This window comes from Orycteropus afer, unplaced genomic scaffold (assembly GCF_000298275.1).
Source record: "Orycteropus afer afer isolate SDZICR_OR568_19922 unplaced genomic scaffold, OryAfe1.0 scaffold00110, whole genome shotgun sequence".
NCBI lineage: Eukaryota > Metazoa > Chordata > Mammalia > Tubulidentata > Orycteropodidae > Orycteropus > Orycteropus afer.
The window spans coordinates 4,956,226-4,979,110 of record NW_006921697.1 but is presented as its reverse complement, the minus strand read 5'-3'; the positions used below and the strand labels follow the sequence as shown (position 1 = coordinate 4,979,110).

Genomic DNA, 22,885 nt, shown 5'->3' with positions numbered 1-22,885 from the left:
TCTCATCCTTGAAATGTGGGTGACCTTTGACTCCAGTCCTGTGGACAAGGAGGTTGGGTGGCTCTGCAGGACCTAGGTGCTAAGATGGGACCTGGTACTGCCTCTGCCCACCCTAGCCCTGACCCCTGTTTAACTCTGCAGGATATCATGAAGCCTCCAGGTGGGATGCCAGCAACAGTCCTCAAAGGTAGGTAGGCTGGGGTTGGGGGAGGGGCCCTGAGGAATTGCTCAGCAGCACCCTGGTGTTAGTAGAGCTGGTGCATGCTAGCTAGCCCAGGGCATGGGAGTCCAACAGCATCACTCTGGTCATGAACCTCCATTTCCTCTGTTTTGAGTGTCCACCTCTCAGCTCAGAAACCTTCAGTGGGCCCTTATTTTTCTGGAGCCATCACCCAAGCAAAATCCTTTGCTTGGCTCTCCATACCTCCCTGCCCTACCCCTCATCAACTGTCCCTATCCAAGCCCCCAGCTATCATTCTCATCTCTCCTCAGCACTCACAAGTATCAGTGCCTGGTCCCAGTCTGGATGCAGAACCTTCCCTTGGCTTCTTGAGTCCCTTCCTGGACCATTCCCCTTGCTGGGCTGGGAGCTTGAGTGCTGGCCTGGGCTTCTGATCTCAACTATACCCTTCTCTCACTCCTGCCCACTACAAGCAGTCAGCTTCCAGCAACTGGCTGGTTGACCAAGATAATCAGCCAAAGGTCTGCTGGACAGACGATTGGACTGATGGGCAGGATGTCTGACTGATGGACTGACTGCCTACCAACCTGGGCTCTCACTTACAGTCATCACCATGGAGCCCTCCCTGCTGAAGTTGGGGGAGCTTGACTTCTAAGATCATTCCCCAGGGGATTCTAAGATCATTCAGCAGTGTGAGGAGAGCAATCACTTAACAATACCCCCTCTGGCCCTTAGTGGCTTCAGCATCTCCTGCAACAGTTTGTCTTCAGTGCTCTGTTACCTGAGGCCCCCTGAACAGGGCTACCTCTTGGCTTTGGGAAGAACCTGGACAGCTACTGAGAAAAGTCTCAGAAAGTGACCTGGGAAGCAATTCAGGAACTGGAGGCCTGGGAATTGCTTCCCCAGGATTTCCTGATGCCTTTTCATGCCCACGGTCTGCACACAGCACTGCTAAGGGATTCAGAGGCTAGGGGTCTAAAGAGAAGAGAGAACAGAGGAGTCCCTGGGGGCTGGCCTTGGGCAAGCAGGCCTCAGGGCCATGGGTAGAGGGTTCCAGTCTGTTTTGGATAAGAGAGGTGTGCTTTGTAAGACTTGGGTCCATGCATATGTGACCTTTCCCCAGGTCAGCTCTGGGGAGAGGTCCTAAGGCCCCTGTGCCCTGATCCCTCCTCTCCCAAAGGCCAGTTGCTATTGCTGTCCCTGCTGCTGTTGCTGAGACCATGGGCCTCCCAGGGCCTGGTCATCACACCCCCGGGGCCGGAGCTTGTCCTCAATGTCTCCAGCACCTTCATTCTGACCTGCTCGGGCTCAGCTCCAGTGGTGTGGGAACGATTGTCCCGGGAGCCACTGCAGGAAATGGTCAAGACCCAAGATGGTAACTTCTCCAGCATGTTGACGTTGACCAACGTCACTGGGTTAGACACAGGAGAATACTTTTGTACCTACAATGACTCCCATGGTTTGGAGCCCAGTGAGAGAGAACGACTCTACATCTTTGTGCCAGGTAAGGGCCCCTGGACTGTGTGTCCACACCCTCATGCTGCCTTCTCAGCTTCAGGCACCTTGGGGCGGGGGAAGCTCAGCAAGTGTGTTAGTGACGTCATGAAGTGTGGTGACCCTAGAAACAGCTGAATCTTGGAACCCAGCCTGGCTCAGTCCAGGAGTGTGCTCACTTCTACTCCTTGGTTTGGATATCTGTCTGTTCCCAACCCCAGGTCACCCCATTCCTCCTCCCAAGAGTTGTGCATTCTTACCTGGTTCCAATCTGCTCCCTCTTGGTCCTCACATCTGTTCTCCATGCTTTACACGTCAGCTGCCGTCAACTTGTGTCTTGTTATCTTTCTTCCCCTGGCGTTGCCAATATCAAAGGTTATTGCTGGAAGGGACCTCTGGCAGCTTCTTTATTCTGTAATGGGGAAACTGATGACCAGAGAAGGGAAGGGACTTGCTCAAGGTCACACAGTGATTCAGGGGATAGCCAGGTGCTGGGCATCTTTGACACTCAGTGTTGGGCCCCCTCCTGGCAGATCCCACCATGGGCTTCCTTCCTACCAACTCCGAGGACCTATTCATCTTTCTTATGGAAGTATCTGAGATAACAATTCCATGCCGAGTGACAGACCCCCATTTGGTGGTGACACTGCATGAGAAGAAGGTTGACATCCCACTGCCCGTCCCCTATGACCACCAACGTGGCTTCACTGGTACCTTTGAAGATAAGACCTACATCTGCAAAACCACCATTGAGGACAGGGAGGTGGATTCTGACCCCTATTATGTCTACAGCCTCCAAGGTGAGCCCCCTTTCTGGCGTAGTCCTCAGCAGAGGGAAGAATAACCCTTCACAGAGGTATAGCTGTTTACAGTTTGTAAAAATGCAACTTCATTTTTCCATTGTATTCTCACTATAGCCTTGGAAAGGAGGTATTGTTTTACCCATTCTAGAGATGAGTAAACAGGCTCAGAGAGAGAACGGAGTTTTCCCTAGGTCACAATATATCTTCATGACAGAGCTGGGCTATATAACATGGTGGACCAAAGCATAGGTTTTGGAGCCAGTTGAGTTTGCATGCTAGCTCTGTCCCTTGCCATTCAAGCAGTTTTGCACAAGGTATATAATCTCTATGAGCTTTTTTCCTCTGTAAATGGGGATAATAATGGCTACCTACCTCAAGGGATTATTGTGAAAATCAAAATAAATAAATAAATAAAAATGGAGAGTTCCTGGCACATGGTTTATACTCCATAAATTTCTCCTGTACTTAGAACTCCAGAGAGTACTTTGACTTACTGACTACCCCTTCCAGAATGTCAGCTGCATGAGGGCAGGGATTTTGCCTCTTGTTCTCATTGCTGTAGCCCCAGTGCTTAGAATAGTACTTGACTTACAGTAAGTGGGTGATAAGTAAGTTTTGTTGAATGAATGCATCTTCCACATCAGCCATTCCTTCCCTCTTTGGACCCCCACCTCACCCTTAAGCTGAAGCGCTGGTGGCTGTTGGCGACCTCCCCAGCTAACCCAGTCTCCCTCCACTAGTGTCGTCCATCAATGTCTCAGTGAACGCAGTGAAGACTGTGGTCCGCCAGGGTGAGAACATCACCGTCATGTGTGTTGTGACTGGAAGTGAGGTCGTCAACTTTGGGTGGACATACCCCCGCATGGAGGTAATGGTGGGCCAAGGCTAGAGAAGGGACCAGGCAGGGATGGACATCTGGGCTTGCAGCCTGACTTCTCACATACCCTTCCTGATTTGGGGGTCCTGTCCCACCTGTCCCTGCAGACTGGGAGGCTGGTGGAGCCGGTGACGGACTTCCTCTTAGACGTGCCCTCCCACATCCTCTCCATCTTACACATCTCCAATGCGGAGCTGGGTGACTCGGGGACCTACCTCTGCAATGTGTCAGAGAGTGTGAACGAGCATCAGGATGAAAAGGCCATCAACGTCACTGTGGTTGGTGTGTGCCCTGGGTTCAGCCCCAATCTGCAATCTTAAGTGGACCTAAACCCTGTCACAGTCCCAGGGTAATAATGTCTTGTACCCCAGCCCAATGGCAGCTCCAAATCCTAATACCGGCCTAGACGTCCCACCTAATCCAAACCCTAGCTCCAATCTGATGTCAAATACCACCACCACCACTCCTATTCCATGTTTAGTCAGCCTCATCCCCAAAACCAGCCTCAATGCTAGTTCCAGGCTCCAACTCACCTCAGCTACAATCTTGAGCCAGAACATGCCCACTATTGTAGTTGCAAATTACAGCTGCAGTCTCACCCGCAAATAAAGCCCCAATACCACTATCAGCCCCACTTTCACCCTTGCTCCAGACCCAGTCCCTAATTCAACTCCAGTGGTGATGACTCCATCTCTGGTTGGGGTCCTACAGCCTGAATCCCCATCCCCAAAAGATAGGGTTCCTTTGCCTTTCAGTTGAAGCTCCACCCCCACCCCACAACACATACACCCTGGGCTCCTCCCCTGACTGGCACCTCTTGCAGAGAGTGGCTATCTGCGACTGCTGGGAGAGCTGGACCCTGTACAATTTGCGGATCTGCACCGGAGCCGCACACTGCAGGTGACGTTTGAGTCCTACCCACCACCCACCGTCATATGGTTCAAGGACAACCGCACCCTGGGTGACCGCAGCACCGGCGAGATCTCCTTGTCTACACGCAATGTGTCCGAGACCCGGTGAGTACTTGCCTGTCCACTATGTTCTTGAAGCCACCACTCTTTGCAGTCACCTGTATCCCACTGCCTTTAACAAACCCAGTTTCCCCCTCCTTGAGAGCCTACCACATGCCAGGCATTGGGCAAGGTGCTGAGTGTGCCAGAGACCAGGGAAGACATAGTCCATCCCTCTCTGAGTTTCCGGTCTAGTTGGGGAAAGAGACACAAGTCAGATGATCTTCCAGATGTTTAATTATCCTTGTGATGGGTGGAGCCAGCAAGAGGGCAGCCAAGGAGAAGGCGACCAGATGATCAGGGAGGAGGGTGCCAGGAAGGCCATAGCTACATCTGGATGGTAGCCCTGAGGCTGAAGAGCAGCAGCCAGATGTGGGGTACAATATGCTAGGATAAAGCCTAGTCAGGATTTTCTGAGGGGATGAGATGTGGATGGCAGGAAATGGTGCTCAATCCTGCCATCTTGGCTCATGGAGCTGCCCGTAGGTGGGGGGGATTCAGGAGACTGTGGGTTTGAAATCTGGTGCTACTACTGACAACCTTGTGACCATGGCAAGCCCCTGCCTATCCTTGGGACTTGCTTTCCTGTCTACAGTGAGGGTGGGGAGGATTGTAAAGGCACTTCCAACTCTGACAGACGGGTTTCCTCTGTCCTCCTGCTCCCAGGTACGTGTCAGAACTGACACTGGTGCGGGTGAAGGTGGCTGAGGCTGGCCGCTACACCATGCGGGCCTTCCATGAGGATGCTGAGGCCCAGCTCTCCTTCCAGTTGCAGGTCAACGGTGAGGAGCTCACCTCCTTCCTTACCTGCCCCTGCCTCTCCCTGCCCCATTCCCTCTCTCTTTCTGTCCTGTTCACCACCACCCCCACCCCAAACACACACAGGAGGAGCAAGAGAAGGAGCCCAGACTTAGGCCACTGGGTTCTAGGCCAAGCTCTGACACTGACACAGTGCTGTGGGAACCTGGCCTGCTCCCTCTCAGGGCCTCAGTTTCCCAGTCTGAACAAGGAGGCTGCAGGCAAGATTGGTGTTTTCAAAATCTCTGGCATGCATATAACACTGCATAATTTTCCCATCACATGTACCACTTATTTTATACTATTAATTCAATAAGTATTTACTGAGCAGCTATGATATGCCAATCCTGTTTAAGATTTTTAAGAAAAGCATTAAACAATGGGGGCAGGGGAGGTAACAAGTGCTGTGGGAGAAATAGAAAGTAGGACAGGGAGGATAGTGCTGGGGCAGGGAGGTAGTGAGGATTGCAATTTTAAATAGGGTGGTCAGGGTTGGTCTCATTGAGAAGATGGCATTTGACTGATGGCTTGAGAAGGTGAGGGCATTAGCTAAGTGGGCATTTGGGAGAAGGACACCCATGCAGTACAAAGGCAGAAGTAAATTTTGGAGAAATGGCAGAAAGTCCAGTGTGACTGGAACAGAGTCAGGGGGAGAGTGGTGGGAGATGAGATCAGGTAGTTAGGGGGCGCTGCAGAGGCAGTAGAACTTTGATTTTTACTGAGTGAAATGAACAGCCATGGCAGGGTTTTGAGCTGGAGGAGTAACATGATAATGACTTACTGTTTTGTCAATTGACTTTCTAAAAATAAATTTATTTTGAAAGAAAAATATTAATCTCACAATTGTAAATGGAAAATCAGCATCACATGTCATACATATAAAACAGCCACTAAAATAAACTCAGAGAAAATAATGTTATTAAATTCTAGCTCCATGCTCTTGCCTGCTGAGGGCTCTGAGCTTGAGGCCAGGTTTCTCTTTGTTAAGAGGGAAGATTAGCAAGTCTCAGAGAGGTGTTAAAGACAGCCTAGCGTCCTACCCAGGCTCTCCCTTTGAAGTAACCAGAAGGGGACTCCACTGGCTTTCATGCTGTGATTCCTGGTATTTAATGTTCACCTGCAGTAGTCTACAGCACGCCCCTGCAAACCCCACACCCCCACCCAGAAGGGACTCTAGGAACAGGAGGGCCTTTCCTGTCTCTTCCACCATCTATTATGCCGACCGCACCCGCACCCCTCCACCTGATCCTGTCCTTTCTCCATGCAGTCCCAGTCCGTGTGCTGGAGCTGAGTGAGAGCCACCCAGCCAGCGGGGAGCAGACAGTCCGCTGTCGTGGCAGGGGCATGCCCCAGCCACACCTCACCTGGTCTACGTGCAGTGACCTCAAGAGGTGAGTGAACCCCAAGCTTTAATTTCCCAGGGTATCCACAGCTAGCTTGGAGGACGCAGTGAAAGGCACCTAGTCCAGCCCTGTCCTCTGGGCACACTGTCTCAGGCTAGAACCACATCTAGAAGCAAGCCCACCACCTCCATGAAGCTCTGTGTGGCCTAAAGTGTCACTTTTCCTTACCTTGACCTTTGAACTGTCCTCAACCCAGCACAGTGCAAGATCTGTACTCCCGAGACCTCACCTACTCAGTAGGTCTGGTCTGGACCCCTGGTCAGGGCAGATTTTAATGTAGTGGACAAAGGCAGGGCTGAGTTCAGGTTCGGCCTCTACCCCAGCCACACTGTGGGACTCTCCTGCAAGTTGGTTAACGTCTCTGGGCCCCAGTCTCCAAATCTAGCAATTGATGGAGAATGGATTTTGCAATCCGGTCCTCAGCTGTGGAGTGTGAGCGCCGCCTTCTGGTCAGTTGAGGTACCGCAGGAGAAACCAGCTCAGAACCAGGCAGTGCATGGTAGAAGGGACTGTTGTTGTTGTTGTTGTTTGCCATCGAGTCGGCCTCGACTCATAGCGACCCCTCCTTGGGTTTTCGAGGCAGTATCACTACGGAAGTAGGAATGCCCAACCTTCCTTCCGAGGAGTGGCTGGTGGGTTTGAACCGCCAGCCTTCTGGTTAGCATTCAAGTGCCTTAGCCACTATGCCCGCACTATCTCTTCCCACCACTGTCCTCTGGCGATGCAGCTGTTGACCTTAATTTACACTTCTGGAAGAGGAAAGGGACTGGAAGGTGACGGGGCTGGCTTTTTTGGCAGGTGTCCGCGCGAGCTGCCACCTACACCTCTGGGGAACAGTTCAGAGGAGGAGAGCCAGCTGGAGACAAACGTGACATACTGGGCAGAGGAGCAGGAGTTTGAGGTGGTGAGCACGTTGCGTCTGCACCGCGTGGATCAGCCGCTGTCTGTGCGCTGCACAGTGCACAACTTGCTGGGTTACGATGCGCAGGAGGTCACCGTAGTGCCACATTGTGAGTCTGCCAGCTTTTGCAGCCCCTGACGACCCCTCAGCCTTGGCCCCCCCCCATATTTGTGACTGTGCCCATATGCCCACAGAGTGTGAAGACATAGCTAGTCTATGGTTGTATGCATATACTCAAGCACGCACCATCCCTATGTGTGTAAAACCCATTGAGTATATGTTTGTAAACCATGTACATACCCAATCCCCTGACATGTGTATAAACCCACTGAGCATTTGTCTGGATGCATGTACACATGCGTGCACAATCCCCATGCATGTGTACAAATGATGCTGTGCCCTCTGTGTGAATATATATGTGCATATAAAATTCCTGTGCACGTGTGCAAACTGATGTAGTACATGTCTGTAAGCATATAATTGTAGCATACCAAGCCAAAAACCAAACTCACTGATGTCGAGTCAGATCCTATTCATGGTGACCCCTCCTTGGGTTTCTGAGGCAGTATCACTACGGAAGTAGATTGCCCAACCTTCCTTCCGAGGAGTGGCTGGTGGGTTTGAACCGCCAGCCTTCTGGTTAGCAGTCAAATGCCTTAAGCACTACGCTACCAGAGCTCCCAATTGTAGCATAACTATCTATAAAAGTGTGTAAACACAAGTCCTATACACATACATGTGTCTTTAGCAGATACACATACATCCTCACTTCCTGTACATATGAATAGTGGCTCCTAGTGCGCAGGTGTTTTTGCATATCTACCTGTCTCTCCCTGTGCATGCATGTGCCTATATGCATGTCCTTCACTTATTGCTCTGTTTCTTCCCTTAAAATATAGTTATAGGAACCCAGTTTCTCATTGCAGATATAGAGATAAAAAGGCCCAGCCCTGCCTGCCCTCCTTGGACTCACAGTCCAGAGAGAGAGGGCAGATAGAAAACTAGGCAATCTCATTCAGGGTCAGCACTTTGAGGGGAAAATGTGGAAGGAGGAGGGGTCTCATATCTAGCTGTGGGATTCAGGAAGGTGTCCTGGAAAAAGGAAACTTCTTCAGGCTATAACCTGAAAGATAACTAGGAGTTAGCCTGATAAGGAAGAGAAGTCCAGTCAGAGGGAATAGCCTATGCAAAGGCCCAGAGGCAAGGTGGGCACAGAGAAATGAAAGGAATTCAGTCTGGCTGGAGCATAGAATATGTGTGTGGGGGAGAAGAGATTAGGGGAGGGGAGTGGTAAGGGGTGGCAGTAGAGGGGTAGGCAGAAAGCAGATCAAGCAGGGCCTCGAAGTCCATGTGAAGCATGATGGACGCACATGTGTGTACACTCAGGCAGGTCCATGGGAGTTTATACTTGTGTATGTCTGTCTGCACATGTGCAAACACATGTATGCACCTAGTTCTCTCTGTACCCAGCCCTACCTCCTGCTCCTACCCTCTGGTGGGATGGGGTGGCATTTAAAAATAATTTATCTCACCCATAAGGAGCCCTGGTGGCACAGGGGTTAAAACACTTGACTGCTAACCAAAAAGTGGTTTGAACACAACAGCCATTCTGCAGATGTGGCAGTCTGCTTCTGTAAAGATTACAGCTTTGGAAACTTCATAGGACAGTTCCACTTTGTCCTATGGCGTCACTGTAAGCCAGAATCAACTCCACAGAATCAAAATTATGAGTTTGGTTTCATCTCACCCATATGCCCACATATGCACACATATCCTTGAGCAAGTGGGCCTCTGGCAACCAGGGTGGGACAGACTGAACTGCAGACCAGCTGTGACCAAAGGCAGAAGCTTTCAGGTGCTGCCTGAGGAGCACCTGCTGCCTGAGGAGGAGGCTATGTACTAGCTCACCTGGCAGTGGGATACCTGGACGAAGGGCCCCTCCTTTAGCCAGAGATGGCTTCCTAGAGTCAGGAAGATGTGGGCTTCCTTTCCAGGACTAGGGAGAGGAAGGAGAGGAGTAAGATTGGCCTGGGGCCCTGAGGAGATAGAGGAACAGAGCTCCCTTGGGCTCGGAGAAGGGCAGGTGGAGACAGAGAATGAGGGGAACGAGTCCTCTGAAGAATGTGTGCATGGCCAGTGGCACAGAGCAGAGGTGACAGGTGAGGACCTGGTCTAAGTTGGTGTGGTGATTTAGCTGGGCAGCTCAGGAAGTGGAAAGGAATAGGAAACTTGGCATTGGAGATACTGAGGCCTTGAAGATGTAGGAGACTTAAGGCTTGGGAGGCCCAGTGTTAGCCCCACTTGGTTACCCCAGTTCCCTGAGGGATGCACTTTAGAACCACTGTCGCTACTGCCCCGACCCCACCTGGGGACTTGGAGTGACTGTAGGGGGAAAAGCAGGCTCCCTTCTGCTGTATGGATTCCTCAGTCTGTTGGGGGCTAAGCTCACTGCTCCCTCAGTGGCAAGTCACTCCATCTTTGACCAGTCAGTCAGGCATGGAGCACAGAGCTCTGTCTTAGCTATGATGGCCCCAACAAGGGTATGGTTCAGAGGAGAGGCAAGCCATAGGCCAGTTCTCAGGGGCTGATGGCCAAATGGGGGCTCCAGGGAATGGAGCTGGGGCAGATGGGCCTAAGTGACCCCAGCAAGGGCAGAAGGGATATGGAGGCTGATGGAGAGCTGAGCTGGGGGGCAGTTCAGGAGATGTTGCACAGCTGAGAGTCTGGCATCATGGGCCATTTGGGGGTTGGGGTTTCTGTTCCAAGAAGGACGGGCAAAGAGACTTGGAGTGCCAGACGTATGAGGGCGGAGGGAAGCTGTCAAGTACCCTGTTTGCTTACGGCCTATTCTTGTCTCTGCCTCCAGCACTACCCTTCAAGGTGGTGGTAATCTCAGCCATCCTGGCCCTAGTGGTCCTCACCGTCATTTCCCTCATCATCCTCATCATGCTCTGGCAGAAGGTAAGTCCCATCTTTGGCACACCATTTGTGCGTACCTCCAGCCTGCTGTGAATACAGCATAACCTGGCTGTGTCTGGGGCCCACATGGAGCCCAGGTGTGGAGTGGTGTAGAGGATGCTGGGTGTCCAAGCTGTCTCCCCCCAGCAGCCTGGGCAATACTGGCCTGATCAAGACCATCCTGCTAATCCCAGCCACAAGACACGAGACTTTTGGGGTGAACTACATGGACTTCAGGATTCTTCCAACTCTCATCCAGGAAGACTCCCATGATTCTACTAAAATGCATTCTGATCCTATCAATCAGTCATTTCACTGTTCTGTTTTGGGATTTCACCATTCTATGATTCCTAAATTATGACTGCAGCACCCCATGATTCTAACATTCTCAGACTCCAGTCCTGGGATTCCAACATCCTATGGTTTCAACACTGTGACATGACATCTTTCTGAGATTCTTGCTGTGACTCAGACCCAATACCAGGAGGGATCCACCCCCAGCAGAGTGACCCTGCCTTATGTCACTGTCCTGAGGCTCTGAGAGCAACTGGTGGGGAGGTTCTGATGAGCCAGGCCCTCAGCCATCAGTTACTCCTCAGCTTGCCAAGTCACGAAGGCTCCTCTGCCACCTCCCATTCAGAGCCCCCTGGTGCCTATTCCCTTTGAGTAAATGAAGGCCTTGGCTCTGTTGCTAACTTGCTGTGTAATTTCAAATATGCCTCTGTCCCTCTCTGGGCCTCAGGAACACCTGCCCCATTTATCCTCTAAGGGTTGGATCTAGTGGGCCTCAAGGCCCAGACCTCCCCTTAATGATCTATCTGTAATCTCGGGCCTGCAGAAGCCACGGTATGAGATCCGCTGGAAGGTGATTGAGTCAGTGAGCTCCGACGGACATGAATACATCTATGTGGACCCCATGCAGCTGCCCTATGACTCCACTTGGGAGCTTCCACGGGATCAGCTCGTGCTCGGTCAGTCCAGGAAGGCCCCACGTGGTCTGGAGACTCGAGGCAGGAGGAAAGACACTCTGGGGTCTGGTCCCAGCCTTGCCATGACTAGCTTTGAGAACTAGGGCTGATGTCTTGGCTTCTCTGGTCTTCAATCTCCCTATCTGTACAACAGGATAGATGAGAAGGTCCTCCAGGGACAAGCCAGGATTAAAGTCCTGTGGCTGAGTGAGATGGGACTCTCACCTTCCAATGGGGTGAGAGAGGAAGTATTAATTGAGGACGGTCTGAATGCTTGCCTAGCTGGGGAGGCAGAAGGGCTACAGAGGAGCTGTGCTTATCTAGGGAAGAAGGGTGTCTTCTAGGGTCTAAAGATGGGGCAGAATATAGACAGAACTTAGATGAGCCACCAGGAAGGATTGGAAAACATTGTGACTTCAGGAGCCTCCTTGAGGGGAGGAAGTCTTAAGTCCAGGGTGGTTGTCTGGGTTGATCTCAGAGGGTGGTTTTAACAAACCTTGGATAGGAAGGGTAGAGGATACAGCTTCTCTCCAGGAGCTGAGAGATGGCCTCTATCCCAGGGCGCACTCTTGGCTCTGGGGCCTTTGGACAGGTGGTGGAAGCCACAGCACATGGCCTGAGCCATTCTCAGGCCACGATGAAGGTGGCTGTCAAGATGCTGAAATGTGAGTACTGGGACCCCACCCCTTACGTGTGGGCTGCCACCTCTCCCCTCACGTTCAGGCACTACCAGAACAGGTCTGATTCTAGATATTCTTGGCACCAGAAGTGTACTCACTCTGTAGCCACACAGGTTCTGATTCTGGTTTGAGAAAGATGGTTCCTCACCCTGGCCCCTTCCTCCTACCCATTCCCTTTCCCCACTTCTCTCCCAACCTCTCTCTCCTCCCTCATATGTGGGTCCTCACCAACCGAGGCTGGTTAGGCCTTACAGCACAGGGTGGGGTAGAGGAGCCAGAATAGGCTCCACTGGGGCCTCCCTGGAGCTTCAGTGAGGGGACCTTGCCTGAGGCTCCCCTTCCCCTCAGCCACAGCCCGAAGCAGTGAGAAGCAAGCCCTCATGTCGGAGCTGAAGATCATGAGTCACCTTGGGCCCCACCTGAATGTAGTCAACTTGCTGGGGGCCTGCACCAAAGGAGGTACCAAACCCATTCCCTCAAAGGACTCTGGGAAAATGCCTAGTGGTCATGGTCTGGCCCCTCTCTGCCCTCTCTTCAGTCTCACTGACAACAGGACTCTTCAGCTGACGGTCCACACACATCTTGTCCCTCTCTTCAGTCTCACTGACAACAGGACTCTCCAGATGAAGGTCCACACACATCTTGTCCTGTCCAGTGCCCTCGGGTCACAGATCCAGATGGGCATGGCATTAAAAAATTCATAAAACCACACCACCATAAAGGCCATGGGTCCCAGTGGTTCTCACATTTTGCTCATCAAGGGGTCCTCTGATTTTTTTTTTTTTAATTTTCACAGTGCATTTTCAAAACTGTAGTCAAGAACAGTTCGTGTGACACTGAGATGATTATGTACCCAGTGTAAGCTAACTTAAGAATGGCTTTCCTTCAGACCATGGGAGCAAGTTGTTCCTGCCAGCTACGTTACTGGAAGTGTAACCTGACTTCAAGTCAGGCTGTGAAACATGTTATTTGCCATTTGCAGCTGGCTGTTTTGTGATTTGGGATTTTCCTCAGTGTTGTGCAACCAAAACCAAATACAGAAGTATGTTGCATGCATAGGACAATTTGTGTCTGCAGTGACCACCCATTTCAAAATTTTTGTTTTCATCAATTGTTTCAAGCTCCCACTGGTTGGCTTTTAGAAAATGTATCATATTTGAATTTAAACAGCACAGTGATAATAATAAATCCTTGCTATTATCTGCTTTATATATTGGGCTCCAAGACAAGGTTTAATTTGAAAAGAGTTATCAACAAGAGCGAAATAACAGTGTGTGCTTGTCAGGTGCCAGGCACTGAGTTGAGCTAACAAAGGCATTGTCTCATTAGTTCTTAAAGTAGTCCTGTTGTTGTTGTTGTTATGTGCCGTAGAGTTGGACCCGACTCCTCCGTGGGTTTCCGAGACAGTGTCACTATGGAAGTAGATTGCCCCCATCTTCCTTCCGAGGAGTGGCTGGTGTATTTGAACCACCAGCCTTCTGGTTAGCAGTCAAGTGCCTTAGCCACTATGCTACCAGAGCTCCCTACAGTAGTCCTAGGAAATAGGTATTATTAACCCCACTTAAGGAGCTCTGGTAGCATAATGGCTAAAGCACTTGACTGCTAACCAGAAGGCTGGCGGTTCAAACCCACCAGCCACTCCTCGGAAGGAAGGTTGGGCAATCCTACTTCCGTAGTGATACTGCCTCGGAAACCCAAGGAGGGGTCGCTATGAGTCGGGGCCGACTCGACGGCACATAACAACAACAACAACAACCCCACTTAACAGACGGGAACTGTAAGGCTCACGGGGACTAAGTGCTTTGCTCACAGTTGCAGAGGCAGGAACAGAAACTCAGTCTGCCTAGTTCCCAGACCTCTACCTTCTTAGCAAACTGCCTCTCGCACATCCAGCATGTTACTAGCTTCGTGGCCCCATTGGGTAGCCTGAGGCCTCCCCAAGGACCATCCCTGAGCCTGTCCCTCCGCAGGACCTATCTACATCATCACTGAGTACTGCCGCTACGGTGACCTGGTGGACTACCTGCACCGCAACAAGCACACCTTCCTGCAGCACTGCTCTGACAAGCGCCACCCACCCACCGCCGAGCTCTACAGCAATGCCCTGCCCGCTGGGCTTCCCCTGCCCAGGTACTGGAAGGGAGGCCAGACACCTGAATCTTTGGGGAGCTAACTCCTCATTGTCCAGGAGGGGAAAATGAGGCTAGGGAGGAGCATCGCTGCTCCTGGAGCCAGGACTGTTGCACAAGTCAGTCTGAGACCTGGGGGCTTGGCTACCCTAGGGCAGGGAATAATAATGACAATGATAGTAGTGGTGAGATTAGCTGCTACTACTGGTCATCCACAGGAGCTCTGGTAGCACAGTGGCTAAGACACTTGCCTGCTAACCAGACAGCTGGCGGTTCAAACCCACCAGCCACTCCTCGGAAGGAAGGTTGGGCAATCCTACTTCCGTAGTGATACTGCCTCGGAAACCCAAGGAGGGGTCGCTATGAGTCAGGGCCGACTCGATGGCACATAACAACAACAACAACAACACTGGTCATCCACAGTATGCCTGGCCCTGTGCTAAGCACTTTGCAGACATGGACTTACTTGAGTCCTCACACCTTCTCTGTGTTGTGGATGTCTTCCTCGGAGCCACTCCTGCCCCAGGGTGCATGGGATTCAAAGGCAGTGGTGGGAAGAGGGCCAGGCTCACACTCACACTCCTTCCTACACTCCTTACCAGTCTCTCCAGTGCCTCCACCCCGTGTCCCTTAGGCAACTCAATTCCCCTCTTGTTTTCCAAAAATAACATTTCATATTTCTTTTGCTGATTACAAAAGCAATATGTGTGTATTGCAGATTCAAGAGAGACTTCAGAAAAGCATACAGAAGACAGTAAAACTCACTCCTGTCCTCTCCAACATTCTGGTCTATTTCCTTCCGGTCTTTTTTCTGCCCATAGAGACCCATATGCATATATTGGTGCAGCAATTTTGGGAGCTGATGCTACAGGGCAGAGATATTAAGGCAGCTCATTGCTGCTCACACTGGGTTGTGTGGACCAGGCATTTGTGGGACATCATGGCATGCCTGGGTGGTGCAGAGTGTCCACAGAAAGGCACTTATGTTTATATTTATCTCATGCCCCTTGTCCTGGGGTATTGTAACCACTTCTGGGTGTGAGCTCTCTGGCTTTTATGTCATCTTGGCAGCCCATTGCCCAGTTTAGGGTCTGACAGGATTGAAAGGGTCCAACTGATGATCATAACATTGTGACAGACTAAAGGAGGGTGGGTGAGTGAGTGAGAGTGACAAGGCCTCACAGGCCACAGGGTGAGCAGAGGGGTGCAGAGCCACAAGACTCTCCCTTTATGATGCTCCTCTCACCTCTAGCCATGTGTCCCTGACTGGGGAGAGCGATGGTGGCTACATGGACATGAGCAAGGACGAGTCAGTGGACTACGTTCCCATGCTGGACATGAAAGGGGACGTCAAATATGCAGACCTCGAGTCCTCCAACTACACGGCTCCTTACGACAACTACATCCCCTCTGGTTGGTGGATAGGGACCTCACCTTATGCATGAGAAGTGGAGCATTCTTTTTAAATCATTTTGCATGCACAGCCTAGCAACAATCCTGGGAGGAAGGCCTACTGTACCCATTTCATAGATGTGGAAGTTGAAGCTAGCCACTTGCCCAAAGTTGCAGTATAGGAAGCCCCAGTATGAACCCCTGTTCATGGTCTTGGATGCAGAAGCCTGCACACAGCTTACAGGGAGGGAGGGACTGGGGTGGGGAGAGAACTTGGCCACCTGAGGTCTTGGGGAAGAGTGATGTGGTCAGAGCAGCACCTGGCTGATCTAGTGTCCTTGAGAAATAGGCAGGCAAAGCAAAGGTAGCCCCAGAGCTAACACCAAAAGATTTTCTGGCCAATGAGGGCTCTAATAAAGTAGGAAAGGTTAAAGTTAGATATTGGGAATCATTTTCCTTTTCAGAGAGGCTTAGTGGTTCAGTAACCACCATTCAGTCTCCATGAGCCAGAGGGCAATGGAGCTGTGGATCATGGGAATGTGGGTGACTCTTTGCTTCCCTCTAGCTCCTGAGAGGACCTGTCGGGCAACTTTAATCAATGAGTCCCCAGTGCTCAGCTACATGGACCTTGTGGGCTTTAGCTACCAGGTGGCCAATGGCATGGAGTTCCTGGCCTCCAAGAACGTATGTGTGACTGGGGCAGGGTGGAGGTGATGGGAGGTGGGTCACCCGGTCAGAGTGCTCTAGTTGCATGGCCCCATATGACAACGGCATCTGGTGGGTGGGGACAGCAAGTACTCTCACACTTGTGTGGCCCCTCATACCTGGACAGTGATACATTTTTCCCAAAGCCCTTGAGTCTTTTCTTACAATTGCCTCCAAGTCCTCAGCCCCTCTCGCTCCACCCAGTGTGTCCACCGAGACCTGGCGGCCAGGAATGTGCTGATCTGTGAGGGCAAGCTGGTCAAGATCTGTGACTTCGGCCTGGCTCGTGACATTATGCGGGACTCGAACTACATCTCCAAAGGCAGTGTGAGTACCTTCCCTGACCCCGTGGGGTGTTGCCATGGACATCTGAGCCCAGGAACAAAGTCCTTCTGATTGGTGTGACTGAGGGTTATAGAACATCAGCACTGGTCCTCGTGTCCTGACCTTCCCAGCTGGGGTGGGCTATGCCTGCCAGGCTGTGTGTAGAGGCATGGGAAGGGAAGCCACCCAGAGGCACCTGGAGGGGGAGGAGGCAAAGATGTTTGAGGGTTGGTGAGGGTGAGAGGGCTCAGATTTGCTGGTCAGGGCAAAGGGTGGTTGGGAAGGTGGAGCTGGCCACATGTATTCTAGTGGTGGTGGTGGGCAGCCCCGTTGTGCTGAGTGCCGCCAAAGAAGAAGTCCATACGACATGATAAAACACATGAGTAGGTTGCAGGCAGTGACTGGGATTGATTTGGCTAAAACGTGGCCATCCTGGCCTCCCACTCATCTCCCACTTTCCAGATGGGGAAAATAAATCCCAGAGATAGAGAGGGCGTGAGTCTCCCAGAGATCTAAAGCAGCCAGAATGAAAGCTGGGTAGGGCTTTGGCATGTCCTTGGCTCCCCTGCCCTACACCTCACTCAACCAAGGGCCTCTAGTGGGTCAGGACAGGATATGTCTTCTGTGAGGAAGCTTAGACTCTGGGGCTTTTTTTTCCCCCAGGGATAAGGAATGCATGTCCCTAGGTAGTGAGAAGAGAATCCTGGCTTCCTGTGCCTCTGGGCAGCTCTGGGTTGAGTGTGGGAGCAGTGTGCAGCAGAGACAGAGCCCTCACAGGGACTGGGGAGTCAGAGAGAATCGGAGGTGGGAATGCCAGGTCCTTCCTTCAACCTCAAATGCAGGGAGGGAAGGGCAGCCCCTCGTACTCAGCATCTACCTTGACTTCCTGCAGACATTCCTGCCTCTCAAGTGGATGGCCCCTGAGAGCATCTTCAACAGCCTCTATACCACCCTGAGCGACGTGTGGTCCTTTGGGATCCTTCTGTGGGAGATCTTCACCCTGGGTGCGCTTCCTTCTTCCCCAGCCCTCAATGCCTGTGGGTGCATCTACCTGACCACTCCCATCCCTGCCCTCTTACCCACTGGGGGCTAGGGCTTTGCGATCAGGCACTGGGATGGGTCAGGGGCTCTCATTCAAGTCCCAGCTCTGCTACTTTCTCACTACTATGTGGCTTTAGCAAGTGCTTTGTCCCAAAACACCAAGGAGCCTTGGTGGCACATGGCTGCTAAGGTTGATATTTCAAACCCACCCAGCATCTCTGTGGAAGAAAAATTTAATAATCTGCTCCCATAGAGATTAAAGCCTAGAAAACCTATGGACAGTTCTGTTTTATTACATAGGGTCACTATGAGTTGGAATTGGCTTGATAGCACCTAACAATAACAACAATCAAAACTCCCACCTGGCTTGGTTGTTCTCTGGTTTTCTAATTCTGTGGAGGGTGGCAATCTCTGTTCACAGCCCATGAGGGAGCTCACTGTATTAATTTCTGTGCACTGTCATAAACAAGTACCATGTACTATATGGTTTAAAACAACAGAAACTTATTTTCTCACAGTTCTGGAGGCTCCAAGTCCAAAATCAAGGTGTCATTTGGGCCATGCTCTCTCCAAAGGCCCTAGGAAAGAATCCTTCCTTGTCTTTGCAGCTTCTGTTAGCCCAGGCATTCCTTGGCTTGTGGTAGCATGACTCCAATCTGTGCCTCCAACTTCACATGGCTCTCCATGTTTGTGTCTGTGTCTCTGTGTCCAAATTTCCCTCTTCTCATAAGGACATGAGTCATAATGGATTTAGGGCCCACGCTACTCCAATATGATCTCATCATCAATTAATTACATCTGCAAAGACCCTATTTCCAAATGAGAACATATATGCAGTTCCAGGTGGACATGAATTTTGAGGGGATACTAGTCAACCCCAATATACCTGCAATAAGGGTCACTGGAAAAAAAAATTATGGTTGCCAAAGTAGAAGGTTAACAACAACAAAAAACAACAGAAAGACACTTAATGAGATGGATTGACACAGTGGCTATAACAATTGGCCCAAATATGACAATGATTGTGAGGTTGGGGCAGGACCAGGCAGTGTTTCATTCTCTTGTACATGAGTCGGAACTGGTTTGACAACACCTAACAACAGCAACAAAGGTCACTGCACCCTCGCCCCAAGCCAGGGACGGGATGCCTCTCCCTCTCCTATAAAGGCACCTTGGCACTTTTCCAACCACCTCATCTCTGCTGCTCTACCACAGGTGGCACCCCTTATCCAGAGCTGCCCATGAACGAGCAGTTCTACAACGCCATCAAGCGAGGTTATCGCATGGCCCAGCCTGCCCACGCTTCAGATGAGATGTGAGTGGAGTTCTCATGCATTTGAGAAGGCTTTTTGGGGTGTATACAACAGATAGCCAACTCTAACTGGCTTAAACCCAAGATAGATTTGTTGGCTCACAGATGTGGAAAAGTTTGGTATAGTGGATCTGGGTGTTCAAATGATGTCATCAGGAATCTCATTTTGTCCGCCTGGGCTCTGCTTTCCTCTGGACTGGATTCATGCTCAGGTCAGCACTGCCCAAATGGCTGCACCAGCCCCAGTTGTACATATACGCCTCTTTCATATGCACTCAGCAAAAGTCCTAGAGCTGACTTTCATTGGCTCAGCTAAGGTCATATGTCTATCCAAAATCACTGAGCTGAAGGGCTAAAAACACCTGTTGTCCAAATTTGAGTCATGTGTTCACCAAGGTGTGGTCAGCCCCACTGATGATGGGACTGGGATGGAGGGAAGGGTTTGCCCAAAGGATATCCAGGTAGAGTTAAGGGAGAAGAGACTGACAAAAACATCAGAGACCCTGACCCCCTCTGCTGTCTCTCTGCAGCTACGAGATCATGCAGAAGTGCTGGGAAGAGAAGTTTGAGATCCGACCCCCTTTCTCCCAGCTGGTGCTGCTTCTTGAGAGACTGCTGGGTGAGGGTTACAAAAAGGTATGTTGAGTCAGGGTAGGGGTGAGGAACACAGCCTGGTCCAGAAGTCAGAAACTGGGTATAAATCCCCTTTGCCCTCTCTGGGCCTCAGTTTACCTGTAGGCACTAGGAAGGGGTGGGCTGGAGCTATGATTTTAATTTATTTTTGCAGCTTATTGAGATGAAATGCTATGTGATTGATTTGAGACAGGGAGGGGAGCCTACCGCCGCACTCATTGAGCATTTTTCCACATGCCTTTGTTCCCATGCCAAATTCAGGAGCTCCTCAGAAAGTTTGAACAACCTTGCAATGGTCTGGGAGTTATTTGCAAGGTAGATGACTGCAAGGGGACTAATCACTAGGACCTTGTTGCAGGTGTACCCAAGAGAAATGGAGCTGGTGGGGCCTTAACATCCTTCTCTGCAGTGATTAGAGTGAGAAGGAGATGCAGATCCCATTTGGCACAGACATGGCCAAACCTGGTCCATCTCTTATCCCCACTCCCATCCCATGTCCTGCTATGGCTTGGGGTCAGTGAGATGCACTGGAGTCATCACCACCTCATAGCGAGGGAAACTTAGACCCACTGAAGGAGTTTGAGACAAAATGAGAGCCCATACCTGTCTGCCCTGAAGTGGGTAAAAGTGTTAGGGCCCCTTCCCTTGGCATTCTGAGCTCACCTCATCCTGTGAGATGCCAGGTGGGCAGTCAGCTCAGCATGTGACCTTGGGTAACTCCTCTCTGGGCTCCATATCCATGGCCATCAAGTTAATTCTGATTCACAAAGACCCTATGGCGCAAAGTAGAACTGCCCCATAGGATTTCCAAGGCTGTAAATCTTTATGTAAGCAGAATGCCACATCTCTTTCAGCAGGGATTTGAACTGCCAACCTTTTGCTTGTTGTTGTTGTTAGGTGCCATCGAGTTGGCCCCAACTCATAGCGACCCCTCCTTGGGTTTCCGAGGCAGTATCACTACAGAAGTAGATTGCCCAACCTTCCTTCCTAGGAGTGGCTGTTGTTGTTGTTGTTGTTATGTGCCATCGAGTCAGCCCTGACTCATAGCGACCCCTCCTTGGGTTTCCGAGGCAGTATCACTACGGAAGTAGGATTGCCCAACCTTCCTTCCGAGGAGTGGCTGGTAGGTTTGAACCACCAGCCATCTGGTGAGCAGTCAAGTGCCTTAGCCACTATGCTACCAGAGCTCCCTAGGAGTGGCTAGTGGGTTTGAACCACCAGCCCTCTGGTGAGCAGTCAAGTGCCTTAGGCACTACGCTACCAGAGCTCCCAACCTTTTGCTTAGCAGTTGAATATTTAACCACTGCACCACCAGAGCTCCTTCTCTGGGCACTAGTTACTTTATTTATACAAGGGGAGAGGGGCTGGGTTTGAATCTAACCATTGTATGATCCTGAAAGGCATTTCTGGTTCTGACCATTGATGTTTCTCTGGCGGTCTGTGCCCTGTGGAGCAGAAGTACCAACAGGTGGATGAGGAGTTTCTGAGAAGCAACCACCCAGCCATCCTTCGGTCCCAGGCTCGTCTGCCTGGGTTCCATGGCCTCCGCTCCCCCCTGGACACCAGCTCTGTTCTCTACACTGCTGTGCAGCCCAACGAGGGTGACAATGACTATATCATTCCCCTGCCTGACCCCAAACCTGAAGTTGCTGATGAGGGGCCACTGGAAGGCTCCCCCAGCCTTGCAAGGTAGCCATCCTGGCACGGATCCTAAGGCAGTGGTGTGCATGGTGTATGTGAGTGTGTCTGGATGCTGTCAGACCCATCTCAAGAGTAGCCAGTTACCTAGGGTAAGTACTTATTCTTGCTCATTTGACCCATGATGCCCTCGGGTGGAAAGGACAGGCTGATAAGAGAAAGAATGGTCTGGGACTTATTTGCAAGGTAGCTGTTTCCTTTAAGAACCCCCATAGGCCATCTAGTCTTCCTCAAGGAGAAGGAGAAAGCCTACTTACATGCCCAGCACCCCAGCTGTTATTCTGGGGTCACAGCCAGCCCTGTGCCTGTGGTCTGTCCTTCCACACCAGGCCCTCAGGTTCCCAGGGAGCCTGGCATGTTTGCAGGAAGCAGAGATACCTATAAGAGCTGAGGGTAGATTTCAGACTGTAAAGGAGGCTGCTTTGCTTTTGCCTTGAGATGTGGTGAAGTTCCAGTGTAGTTTTGGAGGAAGGCCCAGCTACTACCTGGACGAGATGTTCAGACAGGATCTTCCCTTGGCTAGGGAGGAGGGCTTCCCCTGAGCCAGACTCACCTCCAGAACAAGATCCACCCATGGTACAGTGGCGGGAGCCCCAGGTTGAGTTCAAACCAACTCTGACAGTAGCTACTATGAGACCTGGACAGGCTCCTTTCTTTTCTGTGAGCCTCAGTTTCTCCACATGCACTAGGAGCACACAGGCCTTAGAAGGCCCTCCCTGCTCTGACTGTTTAAAAAACTCATATCCCAAGATTTCAGGTCGGCTGTGCTGTTAAGCTCAGAGCTCAAACAGGTTGGGGGTGGATGCTGGCCCTGCTCTATCCCCTCAGACAAGCTGCTTCATCGCTCTGAACCTGTTTCTTCATCTGTAAAATGAAAACCATCAGAGTGCTTCTATCTGAGGTTCTAAGGATTCAGCGAGTGGTGTATACCCTCAAGAGTGCAGGGGATGGATGCTCTGGGGGGTGGGGCAGGAGGAAGGAGCTTTGGAGCCAGCTGGACTTGCTCCAAAATCCCAGCTCCAGTACTTCCTGCTGTGTGATCAGATAATTATGTAACCCCTCTGAGCTACACCTTCCTCGTAGAACCTGCCCTGTATGTTTTTGACAAGGGTTAAATGAGCGAAAGTGTGTACATGGTGCAAGGTGAACATAGAAAGTTCTTAGCTAATGTTGTTATCTTACCACAGTTCCCTTCAGCCTCCCTCCTCCCACACCACTCACCTGCCTTTTCCCTCTAGCTCCACCCTGAATGAAGTCAACACCTCCTCTACCATCTCCTGTGACAGTCCCCTGGAGCCTCAAGAGGAACCAGAGCTGGAGCCCCAGCCCCAAGAGGACCTGGAGAAGGAGCTGGGGCCACAGTCGGAGCAGCAGCTGGGTTCAGGCTGCCCAGGGCTTCGGGCTGAGGCGGAGGACAGCTTCCTGTAGGGGGCTGACCCTGACCCTGGCTGCCTGAAGCTCCCCCTCTACCTCCCACCACCCAGCGCCTCCTGGCCTGTCCTGGCCTGGCTACCTGTCAGCCAGGCTGCCCCATTAGCTGCCCTCTTCCGGAAGGCATCTGCCCCTGGCATGTTGCAC

General features: G+C 51.3%; 1 protein-coding gene across 1 annotated transcript; it reads left to right on the top strand.

The window, feature by feature from the left end:
- Positions 1 to 147: 147 nt before the first annotated feature.
- On the top strand, positions 148 to 22,735 carry PDGFRB (platelet derived growth factor receptor beta). The gene is made up of 22 exons (XM_007943609.2): positions 148 to 187; positions 1,362 to 1,685; positions 2,209 to 2,475; positions 3,219 to 3,346; positions 3,463 to 3,637; positions 4,179 to 4,371; positions 5,032 to 5,147; positions 6,431 to 6,554; positions 7,365 to 7,576; positions 10,334 to 10,428; positions 11,264 to 11,396; positions 11,954 to 12,058; positions 12,422 to 12,532; positions 14,044 to 14,203; positions 15,455 to 15,615; positions 16,160 to 16,278; positions 16,504 to 16,626; positions 17,516 to 17,627; positions 18,880 to 18,979; positions 19,507 to 19,612; positions 21,066 to 21,298; positions 22,546 to 22,735. The coding sequence occupies exons 1-22, from the start codon at positions 148 to 150 to the stop codon at positions 22,733 to 22,735; spliced, it is 3,327 nt and encodes a 1,108-aa protein (XP_007941800.1).
- The last annotated feature ends 150 nt before the right edge of the window (positions 22,736 to 22,885 follow it).

What these genes read in the sequence shown, in the direction of transcription:
- PDGFRB (XM_007943609.2), top strand. Translation starts at nt 148, where the DNA reads ATGAAGCCTCCAGGTGGGATGCCAGCAACAGTCCTCAAAG. An exon ending in GGACATACCCCCGCATGGAG is followed by an intron (nt 3,347 to 3,462) that starts GTAATGGTGGGC and finishes CTGTCCCTGCAG; the next exon opens with ACTGGGAGGCTGGTGGAGCC. An exon ending in ACTACATCTCCAAAGGCAGT is followed by an intron (nt 16,627 to 17,515) that starts GTGAGTACCTTC and finishes GACTTCCTGCAG; the next exon opens with ACATTCCTGCCTCTCAAGTG.